Here is a 14127-nt window from a genome sequence, read left to right on the forward strand (position 1 = left end):
TGTTATGATGACCTTGTCTGCCAGTTCTAACATCTGTATCAGTTCTGGGTTTGTTTCATTTGATTTATCATCTAATAATATATCTTATTTTCCTGCCTGGTAATTTTTTATTGGATGCAAGACATTGTGAATTTTACTTTATTGGTTACTAGACATTTTTGAATTCATACAAATGTTCCAAAACAGTTTGGTCCTTTTGGGTCTTGCTTTTAAGATTTGCTGGGCAAGTCTGGAGCAGTGTTAATACAGAGCTAATTATTCCTTACTACCAAGTCAGGATTCTTCTGTGAATTCTACCCAGTGCCTAAGAATTTTGAAATTTTCCTCTCGCTGGTGGAATAGGCATTATTCACAGCTTGATATGAATGACAGGCACATCATTTCTAATCCTTTTTATTGGTTCTGTCCCAGGCCTTGAGTAGTTTCTTTGCATGCATGCACCAGTCAGTACTCAGCTGAATATTAAAGGAGGTTCTCTGCAGACCTCCAGAGTTATCTATCTGTCTTCCTTCCTTTCTTCTTTCATTCCTTCCTTTCTTTTCTTTCCTTCTCTCTTTCTGTTTTCTTTCCTTCTCTCTTTCTCTTTTCTTTCTTTCCTTCCTTTTGTTTTTTTCTTTCTTTTGACAGGGTCTCACCTGTTCTCCAGGCTTGACTGAAGTGGGGTGACCATAACTCCTTACAGCTTCAAACTCCTGGGCTCAAGCAGTCATCCTGCCTCAGCCTCTCAAGTAGCTAGTATTACAGGCATGTGCCACCATGTCCAGCTAAATTTGTTTGTTTGTTTGTTTGGTAGAGATGGAGTCTCACCATTTTACCCAGACTGGTCTTCAACTCCTTGCCTCAGGCAATCCTCCTGTCTCAGCCTCCCAAAGCACTGGGATTACAGGCATGAGCCACCATGCCAAGCCTATCTTTTTTTTAAAAAGTCCTTTTTTTAAATCACTGTGGTAGTCTTTGCTACTCCAGTGTTATCTTTCTGTCCTCCTGGTACTTTCTCCTATAAACTCTAGCTACTTCAGTCCTCCTGAACTCTCAGCTTTGTCTCCTTAACTCAGGGAATTGTTTTGGCTCTGTGTGGGTCCCCCATCCCTGTACTTTGTCCTAGAAACTCTCAAGGCAGTAAATTGGGTCAATTAGAATTGACTTACTAACTTCATTATTTACCATTTTCAAGGATCATTGCCCTTCACTGCTTAATGTCCATTGTCTTGCAAACCATTGTTTCATATATTTCATCTAGTTTTTTCTTTATTATTATTATTATAGGTGGGAGGGTAAATCCAGTCACTGTTACCCTGTCTTGGCCAAAAGCAGAAGTCCCTATATGAATTGTTGTCTCCTAAGTTATGCTACTCTGAGGCTGATAATAGCATTATTTAATGTAAAAGATTTGTATATGCAACAGCCCTTTGGAATCTTCACACTAAAAGAGGGCATTCCTGGCTATTCTAAAATCCCTAGAGCATGTCTGTAAATTTGAGTACAGTCTGTTTTTGTAACACCAATTATGATTCCTTGCTTGGTATTGGACAACTGCTATCCTATGCAAAATTTGGGTTCTTTTAGCAAGAAGAAAGAAGGAAATTCATACTGGGTAAACAACTCATGGAGCCTGTCACAGCCTTATACTATTGATGGTTTATGAGCTAGCCACATATTATGGCATATTTAGGTACTTTTATGCATAGATCTCTGCATAAAATCACAAATAAGTAGAACTTTGCTCCCTTTCACATATCTCGTTAAAAAAAAAAAGTTTTCTAAATGTCTTTGCCCATTAAAGGAATATGAACTTTGAAGCTATTTAACCATCTCCCTAGTAGGTTTTAAATAGAGCTGTAATGAATTAGAAAGAAGAAATTGGATCTTGGGGAATTACGTACTGGCAGAACATTGAGCCTGGTAGTTATTACACTTTCAAATGTCACATACCAATAAAAGGGTTCTGAGTCATAAGGATTTTTGTTGAGTCAACTGATAAGTGTTTTTAAATTGTAGCATCTTCTGTTTTCTAAATTGTTCTGTTTAACCCGTTGCTATTACTTACCTTCTACCACATACACATTTTTGTTCTCAGTGTCCTCCTTCCTTTTAGAGCCGTCTTTCTCTGGTTTCCTTAAACTCCACCTTTTTCTTTTGGATGTAATATACAAGAGCAGATGTAAATGACCAATAATATATCATTGGCTTCCTTGAGCTTTTAGCTCACATTTAAATTTTAGTCTGCTTTCTTTTCTTGTAGGTGTCCTTCAAGTAGTGAAGCAGAGTGTTCAGATCCCAGTTTTTGTGATGATTCGGCCACGTGGAGGTGATTTTTTGTATTCAGATCGTGAAATTGAGGTGATGAAGGCTGACATTCGTCTTGCCAAGCTTTATGGTGCTGATGGTTTGGTATTTGGGGCATTGACTGAAGATGGACACATTGACGAAGAGCTGTGTATGTCCCTTATGGGTAAGAATTTGTATCTGAGACCTAAAAACCTCTAATGATAATTGTATTTTTGCTCCCAATATAAAAAAACATCCACAAAACCAACTTTGCAGTCATAGCTGCAGGCACTTATACTAACCTAAGTATTTCAAATAGTAGTTCCTTAGATGTTTGGGGTGGGATGTATGTGTGGCAAAGCCTTCTTAACTCTCCTCAATTGCTATAGATTAGGTTCTGCTACTGTTCCCATAGAATAGAAATTTCAGGGAAATTTACCATGGTTCCTTTAATCACTGCACCAAGAACTTCAAAAGCTATTATAGTTGGTGAGGATGGACCACCAAGTTGGAAGATGTGAAGAGGACAGAAGCAAACTACCTGTATTACTAGACCAAAGTATTTATCGAATGACCTCAGAGAGGCAAGTGATAGATGTAATGCTGCTCTTATAGTTGTCAGATTAAATGATTTCCATTTGGTGCTAAGGCATGACCATTTTTTATATAAAAATCAGAGGTTTGTGGAAAGATACGGCTTTTGAATTTGTAAGGCTGACATTTTATTATGTTAGTTTACTGTTTTGTTAGGTGAAGAAAGTATTAAAAAGTTTCAGCTAACATGAAGAATTCTATATATAGTAATCAGTGATGACATCTTCATTCATGTTGTTATATGACTCTCTTTTTATAGCTATTTGCCGCCCTCTGCCAGTCACTTTCCACCGAGGTGAGTCATTTTCATTTTAGAAGTTCTGTTGAACTTCAACAACTGCCACAACCTTTTTATGGAACACAATTCTGTGGTGTTCCAAGGTTACCAATTGTTTTTTTAGATCCTGGGACTAAAAGTTATAAAAGTAGAGATGTGCAATTTCTAGAAAATTTGAAGCCTTAGTTATGAAAAGTTGTTAAAAGTGGGTGTTGGTGGTGGTGGGATATAATAGAGAGAAGGAGAGAGTAAGTATTGCCTTCAAGTGTGTATACCTATCACAGCATTCCTAGCGAGAATCCTGAGACTCATTTTAACTAAGATTGCATTAGGTCATGTGCAACCCCAAAAGAATAAATCGTTGTGGCTGGTGAAATGAAAAGTACTGTCTATCTTAAGCCAGGCAAAACCATCCCTGGGGCTAGCAGTGAAGTGAGGTTTCACAGATACAGACTTCCTAAGGGGAGAGAAAGTTGGGTATCTGGAGAAGAATTGGATCTTATTAGGAAGGGAGAAAGGAGAACAGATGCTGTCTAGTGTTGACTATCTAGTCAATGAACAGATGTCCACTATAGTGGACAAAATTATTTTTCATTATAGCTTGTCTGCACCACAATGATTTTTTAATGTGATGGTTTCTTATAAAGAAATATTTCCGGCTGGGCGCGGTGGCTCAAGCCTGTAATCCCAGCACTTTGGGAGGCCGAGAGGGGCGGATCACAAGGTCAGGAGATCGAGACCATCCTGGCTAACATGGTGAAACCCCGTCTCTACTAAAAAATACAGAAAAGTAGCCGGGCGAGGTGGCGGGCGCCTGTAGTCCCAGCTACTCGGGAGGCTGAGGCAGGAGAATAGCATAAACCCGGGAGGCAGAGCTTGCAGTGAGCCGAGATCCAGCCCCTGCACTCCAGCCTGGGTGACAGAACGAGACTCTGTCTCAAAAAAAAAAAAAAAAAATCCTATAAAAAAATCAGGTAGTTTTTTTTTTTTTTTTTTTTGAGATGGAGTCTCGCACTGTCGCCCAGGCTGGAGTGCAGTGGCCCCATCTCAGCTCACTGCAACCTCTGCCTCCTGGGTTCATGCAGTCTGCCTCGGCCTCCCAAGTTGCTGGGATTACAGGCATTTGCAACCGTGCCCAGCTAACTTTTGTATTTTTAGTAGAGACAGGGTTTCACCATCTTGGCCAGGCCACTCTTAAACTCCTGACCTTGTGATCCACCTGCCTTGGCCTCCCAAAGTGCTGGGGTTACAGGCGTGAGCCACCACTCCTGGCCAAAAAATCAGGTAGTTATAATTTCTATACTCTTTGGCTACACCTTGGTAAAATGGAAGAACAGGTGTCTGTTTTGCCTTCAGAGAGCACTGCCATTGCACGTGAAAAGAAGTCTACAGTCATAAACAATTTTTTTACTTCAAATTTCTGTTCTTTTATTTATTCCAAAAGGTTTAACAAAAATATTTTCATATTTTCAAAGTTTGTAGAGTTTTGGGATTCCACATTTTTCTACTAATGTATTTAATGAGATAGCATAATATTGTTATAGTGGTGAGAAGGTGCTGCCACCAAAACAAGGAAATCCTCTGTGGTAGATTTAGTTGCCTACATACACTAAAGGGTGAAATGAAGGGGCCTGTCCCAGAGGACCACTACCACCTAATCCACTGCAGGAGAACTTCAATATCATGTAACAGTGTGAGAACCAAAGCAGAAGGAGGTTTTCTGTTTTCAGTTTCCCGATACCACTTTACTCTTTGAGGGCTCTGAGGAGGGGAGAAGTTTCTTAGAAAGTAGGATGGGGCCAGGCACAGTGGCTCACCCCTATAATCCCAGCAGTTTGGAAGGCTGGGGCGGGCAGATCACAAGGTTAGGAGATTGAGACCATCCCGGCCAACATGGTGAAACCCCATCTCTACTAAAAATACAAAAATTAGCTGGGCGTGGTGGTGTGTGCCTGTAATCCCAGCTACTCGGGAGGCTGAGGTGGAGAATCACTTGAACCAGGGAGTCGGAGGTTGCAGTGAACTGAGACCACGCCCCTGCACTCCAGCCTGGGCAACAGAGCAAGACTCCATCTTAAAAAAAAAAAGTTGGATGGAAGTGAAACTTCATATAGTCTGTTGAAAACAACTATCCTTATGCTATGAACCTTGAGTATGTGGGGTGAATAGATTAGTCTAAAATATTACTCAGTAATGAGAATGTGAGCCAAAGCCTTTTCTAGAACTGGTGAGTATAGTGTTTCATTCTACCTAGTCCAATTTTTCTGACGCCTTAGAACAGTTTCCCAAATCTGACTCACCTGCCTATCACATTTAAAATTTTACCATATGTGAGTGCTACCTGCACATTTATTTAATGATTTTCTTTAAATAAAATCTTAAGTATGTACCCATAAAAAAGAACAAGATCATGTCCTTTGCAGAGCCTTGGTTGGAGCTGGAGACCATTATCCTTAGCAAACTAACACAAGAACAGAAAACCAAATACCACATGTTCTCACTTGTAAGTGGGAGCTAAATGATGAGAACACATAGACACATAGAGGGGAACAACACACACTGGGACCTTTCGGAGGGTGGGGGTGGGAGGACGGAGAGGATCAGGAAAAATAACTAATGAGTACTAGGCTGAATACCTTGGTGATGAAATCATCTGCACAACAAACTCCCAAGACACGGGTTTACCTGTATAACAAACCTGCACTTGTACCCCTGAACTTAAAAAAAAGTTTAAAAAAAAAACTTAAGTAAATTTATTTTAAATAGAAACTTATAACTACTATAAATGGAAAACGTTTCATTTCTTATCTGCATTTAAGTAAATACACTATTTAAATGTGTACTATTATTAAAATGATTATGCACAGTGGTGGTATGTAGACTATGGTGTGCTAATGAACTGGCTCTTAGAAAAAAGAGCTGATTTGTAACATTTTTAAATTTCTGTGGTTTAAATACTCTACCTTCACTAATTTTTTTTATTATCATTAATTAAATTTTTATTTTTCTTTTGAGACAAGGTCTTGCTCTGTCTTCCAGGGCTGGGGCACAATGGTGCAATCAGCTCACTGCAACCTCGACTCCTTAGGCTCAGGTGATCCTCCCATCTCAGCCTTTCGAGTAGCTGGGACTGTAGGTGGACACCGCCATGCCCAGCTAATTTTTGTATTGTACATATGGGGTCTTGCCCTGTTGCCCAGGCTGGTCTCAAACTCCTGGGCTCAAGTGATCTCCCCACCTCGGCCTCTCAAAATGCCAAGATTATAAGCATAAGCCATTGTACCTGGCCCTACCTTCACTAATTTCAGGCTGCCACTGGATTAACAGTCTGACTTGCAGAGTTCTTGAGTATTTAATAATTGACCTTTGTAAGCCAGTTCAAGCTAGGTCCAGCACGCCACTGCATGTATACTACATTTTGGGAAATGCTGCATTAAGAGATACCTGTTCAAAATTCACATCAATTTTATTTATTTCAGCCTTTGATATGGTTCATGATCCAATGGCAGCTCTGGAGACCCTCTTAACCTTGGGATTTGAACGAGTGTTGACCAGTGGATGTGACAGTTCAGCATTAGAAGGGCTACCCCTAATAAAGCGACTCATAGAGCAGGTACATGGACGTTATCTTTTTTTCCCCTAAGACTCTGTTGTGGTTACTGCTGACATTCTGCTGTTTAGCCAATTTGTGAGACTATATATTACTGACTTTGTGGTTACTCTGTAGGAAAGAGCAAGCAGGCAATAATGTATATAATTCTTATTTCTTTCACACAAGTCTTTTTAATAACCAAGGCTTTCAAGATCAAATTATATATAGATAGTGCCTAAAGATCTGATCTAACTTGGATAAACACAGCAAATTTTACCTTTTCTTTGCCATTGGCATTGCAGTTTTTTTTATTTTTTATTTTTATTTTTTAGTTTAGATACAAGGTCTTGCTTGTTGCCCAGGCTGGTCTCGAACTCTTGGGCTCAAGCCATCTGCCCTCCTTGCCCTCCCAGAGTGCTGGGATTACAGGCATGAGCCACTGCGCCCAGCCAGCATTGCAGTTTTAAGCCACATCTTTTCATTGTCAGCCCGTGTATATTCAGGGGATCCCATGTAAAATTATCATCTGGAGGTAAATTCCAAAACTAAAATTATAATCTTACTTCTTCTCATCTGCCAATATAGGAGGAAATATATTTTTCTAGTTTATGAGTTTTCCTGGTGAGCTAGCATCATTTGTAGAGCACTCAGAAGGTGACTTTGTAATTATAGTGTGTCTGTGTTTTTCTGACATCAGTCTAGAGGCATTATAAGTTACTGAGTACAGACTTTGGGATGAGAGAGTTGAGCATTTGAGAGTCAGGTTTGATACTTGCTATGTGATGTTGAGTAGGTTATTAGTCTTTAAGCCTCCCTTTCCCCATGTGTGAAACTGAGATGAGTTTAATACTAATTTTAGAGTTTCTCAGAAGATTGCTAAAGATGAGATGTGTAAGAGGCTTAGTACAGTGGTTGGCATACAGTAGGTCTTAATAATGTTAGGTTCTGTTATTACTGCTATTAATAATATTAATGTTCCTGTATAGACATCTGGTTATTTTCACTTTTCTATAGCCATGAAAATAATTTTCAGAAATTTCTCCTAAAGATCTGATGTGACTTTGCTGTTCTGGGATGTAATGGTTTGACAAACATTTATTAAATATATATTAGATGCAGGACATTTGTACTGTGGGTGTAACCAAGAGCTAAGTGTCTGTGTGTAGTCACTGTCCTTACAATTTAGTGCGGAACAGGCACTTCTAATAGAGCAGGAAATTTTAATAGCGCTCTATTTTTAAAAGGTACTGTAGGAGTACATTGGAGAGGAATTAACCCCAAATTTGGGGAAATGAAGGTTGGCAATAATTAGAGGAAGCTTCCCAAAAGAAGAGACATCCAGACTGCAGTGTTTTACTTATTTGAAGGATGTTCGGGAGTTATCTGTGTAAAAGTTGGGGGCAGTGGGAGTGAGGGTGAAGGGAGTGTTGGCGGAATTGTTCCATGCAAAAGAAATAGTATAAGCAAGGGCTATAAACAAAAGCAAGCATAACTTAAAACGCTGAGGAATGACCAGAATATTGAATGTGGACAGAATGATATCCAGAGCCTTGAAAACCTTATTAAAGTTTTTATTTTTATGGTATAGTGGGGAGGCCTGAAGTGTTTTAAAACAGAAGAGTTGATGAATTGGATTTCCAGTTTTAAAAGGTTACTCACTAAGGAGTAGAAAATAAGATATAATCGCCATAGTAATGTATTGCATTTCAAAATGTGTGTGTGTGTGTGTGTGTGTGTGTGTGTGTGTGTGTGTGTATACGTCTGTCATTTGTATGTTAATCATTGGTTAGTAGGAAGAGCTACTCAAATATTCTCATACATTAACTTTACTGAGGTAACTACCTAGTAGTGTAACATACTAGTTAAAGCATAGGCTTTGTGATTAGACAAGTCTGTGTTTAAACCCTGGCTTCGATGCTTGTTAATAGTGACCATGGATACATTACCTAGCCATCCTAAACCTCAGCTTGCTCTTCTGCAAAGTTAGGATAATAATAGCACCTACCTCCTAGAATAGTTGTAAGGGATTTCTTCAGGTTTTAGCACTTAGTAATTATTCTATGTTATTAAATCTGACACTTAGTGATTGCTCTGTATTATTAAACCACTTTGATAGCCTTAGATAAGCATACACTTCTAAATAATCATGTGGGGAAGGCAAAAAGAAGTGGTAGAATTCATTTCTTTAAAAATATTATTTCTCTATGTTTTGGAAAGCCTTGATTTGGAAGAAACAGGCAACTGTGACCTCCATTCTGAAGTGATTTCAGCTTTTTAGATAATCAATGTTTTGTTTTATGGATGCTTTATTCAGGCCATTTGAGAATATGAAACATTCTTGTTCCATTTATTTCTCTAACAATTTTTAAATTATATGAAATAGCCACTCCCCTCTTTCAGTCTTTTTCGTTACCTTGCTTTATTTTTTCTTTGTTGTACTTATTGTTACCTGGAATTTTATTGTATAAATATCCCTGTGCATTGTCTCGTCTTCCTTGAATGTGTAAGCTCCATGAGAGCAGGAACTTTCTCTTACTCACCATGTCAGGGAGGAAAAACTTTCCTTCTGTCCTCAGGGTTTGTTATTTGGGGGCCTGCAAATTAAACTGACTAAAGACAGATTAGCAGGAGTAAAAACAGATTTTATCACATACATAAGTACATATATATGTAAGTACATACAGAAGTTCACAAAGAAATATGACTCAGAATTGGGGGCTTATATACCATCTTAATAGGTGAAGGGGAGGGAGAAAATGGCACTTATTGGGGGGAAAAATGACTTTTTGGAAAGATAACTTTCTAGAGACAAATTTACTATGCTGGACATCTTATCCAAGATCCCAAAGAAATAGAGAAGATCTAGTAAAAATTAAACATTAATAGTAATTTTTAAAATTTAATATATTCTGACTTATGTTTCTATTCTCACTGCCTTATTATCCCATTCAAGAGAAAGATATTAAAATTTACTTGTTTTTTTTTTTCTTTTTTCAGGCAAAAGGCAGGATTGTGGTAATGCCAGGTATTTATTTATCTATCAATTCACTAGCATAACACTGAACTGTAGTGGAGGAAGAGCAAAGGAGGCAGGAAAATGTGAGAGAGAGTATTAGTACATTGCATATTAGTATATGATCTTCAAAGAGAAGAATATATAGTTTGATTAAAATGTTTAAGACTGGGAGATCTGTGCTAGAATTTAAAAGTTTAGATAAGAAGGAAAATATTCTAATAGGGATTAGCTCAAAGAGGAGCGAATAAGGAAGTAGGTAGAGATTGAGGTTTCTCCATATTTGCGCTCTCATTATATAGAATTTTATGAATTTGGATGTTCGTCTCTGGTGAGGCACGTCAAATTTGATGCTAATCAAATTTTGTTTAGGACAAATGTCCTAATGAACAGGGTTTAAGCAAAGGTTTAGGCAACATCCTTAGGTAAAATATAATACTCTCTCAGTTCCTGAAAATCTCTGATTGCCAAATTATTTCTTGTAACCAGAATTTAATCATATGATCCTGATGATAACCATGAGATCAGTTAAGTTCATAATGGCTAACTAGAAATGAACAGTTGGAGCAGTTTTTAAAGAATTAGATGTACAACCTAGAAGAGTGAGACAAATGTAAAGACAATCTTAATTTTATTAAGTTTCTCAAACATATAAAAAAAAGTAGAAAATAGCATAATGAATACTCATATGCTCAGTCCCTAGATTTAACAGTTTGCCAAATTTGTCTCATCTTTCTTCTATCCTGAGGTATTTTATTACAGTTAAATTGAAAGCATCATGACATTTTATCTTTACATATCTCTTAAAAGGGTGGGATGTTACCATAACGACAATTCCATTGTCACACCTATCACAATAAACATTTAATACTCAACTTTCTCCGATTGTCCCCGCAATGGTTTTTATAGCTGATATGTTCAAACTAGGATCCAGTCAAGGAACAAGCATTACATTTTTGGTGATCTTTTGTTTGTTTGTTTTTAGAGATGAGGTCTTGCTATATTGGCCAGGCTGCACTTGAACTCTTAGCCTCAAGCGATCCTCCTGCCTCAGCCACCCAAGTAGCTGGAACTACAGTTGCACACTGCCATTCCCAGTTCTATTATCTTTTAAAATATCTTTAATATAGATGTTTTTCCTTTTACTTTTCTTGCTTTAAAAACTTTACAGAGTTTGGGCTGGGCCCGGTGGCTCACGCCTATAATCTCAGCAGTTTGGGAGTCTGAGGCAGTCAAATCACCTGAGGTCAAGAGTTTGAGACCAGCCTGGCCAACATGGTGAAATCCTGTCTCTACTAAAAATACAAAAATTAGCCGGGCATGGTGGCATGTGCCTGTAATCCCAGCTACTTGGGAGGCTGAGGCATGAGCATCACTTGAACCAAGGAGGCAGAGGTTGCAGTGAGCTGAGATTGTACCACTGCACTCCAGCCTGGGTGACACAGCAAGACTCCATCTCAAAATGTAATAAAAAGTTAGGATCTATTTACCCTGTAAAATGTACTACTTTCTGGATTTATCAGATTATTTCCTCTTGATATTGTTTAACTTGTTCCTCATGCCTTTGTATATCCTATAAACTAATAGTTAAATCATAAGGCTCGAATAGACTGCTTAAACATTTTTGGTAAGAATACTTTATGGGTGATTCTGCGTATTACATCATATGACATCACATCAGAAGGTATTCAGTCTCTCGTCATCTCACTACTAGTGATATCAAGACTGACCTAGATAAAGAGTAACTTTTAAAAAGAGGCTGTGAACCTGGGCAATATAGTGAGACACCATCTTTACCAAAATGTAAAAAAATTAGTTGGGCATGGTGGCGTGCTCCTGAAGTCCCAGCTAGTCTGGAGGCTGAGGTGGGAGGATTTCTTGAGCCCTGAGGTCAAGGCTGCAGTGAGCTATGATCGCACCACTGCACTCCAGCCTGGGCAACAGAGTGAGACTCTGTGTCAAAAAAAAAAAAAAAAAAGGCCATATAAGGGGTATTGTCAAATATTTAGGAAGGCTTTTGACCTGTAACAAGTCCTTGAAACATGAGCAAAGAGAAAGTATATATTATCTGTCAAATTGTGGTCCTTTTTGGTTAATCAAGGAATGTTAAAGAGACTTTCTGAGTGTGATGCTTTTCCATTTAGCACTAAATATATATGGTCTTGACAACTAATACTTAGACAGTTGTTGACATTAAGAGTACCTTTGTTTAATATGCAATTGTTATCGGCTATGTGCAAGGCATTACTTGGGATGCAAAGCTACACAAGAAACCACTTTCTCAAGAAGCTGACTCAGGTCAAAAGATGTTAAATACAAAAATATTTGTGATTTCTTTAACAAACCTTATCAGGCAAATGTTAATTATATGACAGTTATATATATTATATGCTAATTGTGTGATAGATATGAAAACAAATAAAGTAATCCTACTTGAGGAGCTCACAGAATAGACTTATAAACAAATGTATTACAATTTCATGTGAATAAGTACCAGCAAGTAAAAACTCCTAGGTAAGTCATTCTGAATGCCTAATAAGTATTCATCATTGAGAAATACAAAGAGGTAGTTGCCCTCTAGGAACTTTCATAATGAAGCCTACAACATATTTAGACCCTGGTTTCTTCATCTATAAAGAGAAGAATATTAAACTAGTTCTGTGGGATCCTTTTTAACCATAGAGCTGTGTTAGTTTGAGTCTGGAAAGATGTATTACTTATGTACTCAAGTTGCTGATAACTGAGCAACATGTGTTTCAGTAGCCAAATGTTTTGTTATTTGTTAGAAGGAATAGAAGGAAATAATATATTTGTCTCTTAATCCTTACAATAAGCTTGTGAGGTAGGCAGTATTATCCCTCTTTTATTGGCGAAAAAGTTGAGGTTAGTGGATTTAAATAATTTGTCTAAGGTCACGTAGCTGTGAAAAGCTACAGTGATAAAGCCAGTCTAAATCTACTCAGCCTGTATTTTTTCTATTTCTTTCTTTTTTTTCTGAGACAAGGTCTCACTGTGTCACCCAGGCTGTGGTGCAGTGGTGCAGTCTCAGCTTACTGCAGCCTCCGCCTCCCAGGTTCAAGCGATCCTCCTACCTCAGCCTCTTGAATAGCGGGGTCTACAGGCACCCCCCACCACGTCCAGCTAATTTTTGTATGTTTTTGTAGAGACGGGATTTCACCATGTTGCCCAGGCTGGTCTCAAACTCTTGAACTCAAGTGATCCTCCTGCCTCGGGCTCCCAAAGTGTTGGGATTACGGGTGTGAGCCACTATACCTAGCCTTTTCTCTGTTTCTTAAGGCTCAGTGATATTACTGTACCACTAAGGAAAAAAAGACAAGTTAATGAGTCTGAAAGAGTGTGTAAAGATAGGTTATTTCAGCATCTTTAATGGCTTGAGATACAAAGTACATAGTTTTAAAATATTGAGTACATCCTATAGGGAGATAAGGATATAAAGATGAATAAACTAATTTCATATTTATGATATACTGGTATCAATTCAGAATGTGATTCTTTATAAATATTTAAAAGATTGTTCATCAAAACAAATGTCATAAAACATTTGGTGGTACAGTTTTAATAAAGTAGAATCAGATTCTTCTGTGATATGAAGTATAAAGCTGATATCGTAACTAATAACCTGTATAATACTTTGCATTATTCCTGTTTCCGATGAAGTCAATGTAGTCTTTACATCCAGGGCTAGAGACAGAACCTTAGAGGTTCTCATTCAGGCACATCTCTGAGGTTGTGCTTTTGTAGATTTTTTTTTCCTCAAACCTATCCTTACCTTTCTTTTTAATTTGATTTTGCTTTAATTGAGGGGCAAGCAGGGATAGCATTGTTGTATTAGCCAATGGACAGATAAGATTCTATCATACATGTTCTATAACCTTAATGGTACTTCCCCAGAGTCTGTAGCCTGTATATCTTTTATCACTTTTCTAATCTCATTCTAACTTGGTAGGGAGAGACTAATTTTTGAATCAATGAGAAATTTAGTTTGGTGATTCCAAGTGAAGTAAGCAGTCATTATTCCTTAAATTTTATGCAAAATTCTATTTTACTTAATGTGTTACTTATTCTTTCCAACAGGAGGTGGTATAACAGACAGAAATCTACAAAGGATCCTTGAGGGTTCAGGTGCTACAGAATTCCACTGTTCTGCTCGGTCTACTAGAGACTCAGGAATGAAGTTTCGGTAAAAATGTTTTCTACAATTCAAATAAGAAGGATGAGATTAATTTTTACTTTCTCCCAAACAGAAAAACTTTAGATGGGGGCATGATTAACCAATGGAATGTTGTGACTACTACATAAGTATTATAGTTGTTTTTATAGTTGAAAAACATTTCTAAAATGGTTCGTGTCCTGTCTTAAATA

General features: G+C 37.8%; 1 protein-coding gene and 1 long non-coding RNA gene across 9 annotated transcripts in view; one reads left to right on the forward strand and one right to left on the reverse strand.

Moving 5' to 3' along the window:
• CUTC (cutC copper transporter) overlaps nt 1-14127 on the forward strand; it is a 36507-nt gene that overhangs the window by 6769 nt on the left and 15611 nt on the right. For 5 of the 8 annotated variants that reach the window (XR_013398257.1, XM_077947233.1, XM_077947235.1 and 2 more), the window contains exons 4-8: nt 2243-2452; nt 3122-3157; nt 6619-6752; nt 9729-9756; nt 13840-13945. Coding sequence is in view for 4 of the 8 variants with exons in the window: in XM_077947233.1 (XP_077803359.1) it covers nt 2243-2452; nt 3122-3157; nt 6619-6752; nt 9729-9756; nt 13840-13945 (514 nt within the window). In the remaining 4 variants the exon portion in view is untranslated. The remainder of the gene's footprint in view (nt 1-2242; nt 2453-3121; nt 3158-6618; nt 6753-9728; nt 9757-13839; nt 13946-14127) is intronic. The other 3 variants (XR_013398260.1, XR_013398259.1, XR_013398258.1) reach the window with 1 other exon arrangement.
• LOC144331254 (uncharacterized) lies at nt 208-5892 on the reverse strand. Its single transcript, XR_013398262.1, has 2 exons — nt 5092-5892; nt 208-853 (listed from the first exon to the last, which is right to left on the reverse strand). It is a non-coding gene; the product is annotated as an uncharacterized LOC144331254 (long non-coding RNA).

The sequence above is a fragment of the Macaca mulatta genome, chromosome 9 (assembly GCF_049350105.2).
Source record: "Macaca mulatta isolate MMU2019108-1 chromosome 9, T2T-MMU8v2.0, whole genome shotgun sequence".
Taxonomy (NCBI): Eukaryota; Metazoa; Chordata; class Mammalia; order Primates; family Cercopithecidae; genus Macaca; species Macaca mulatta.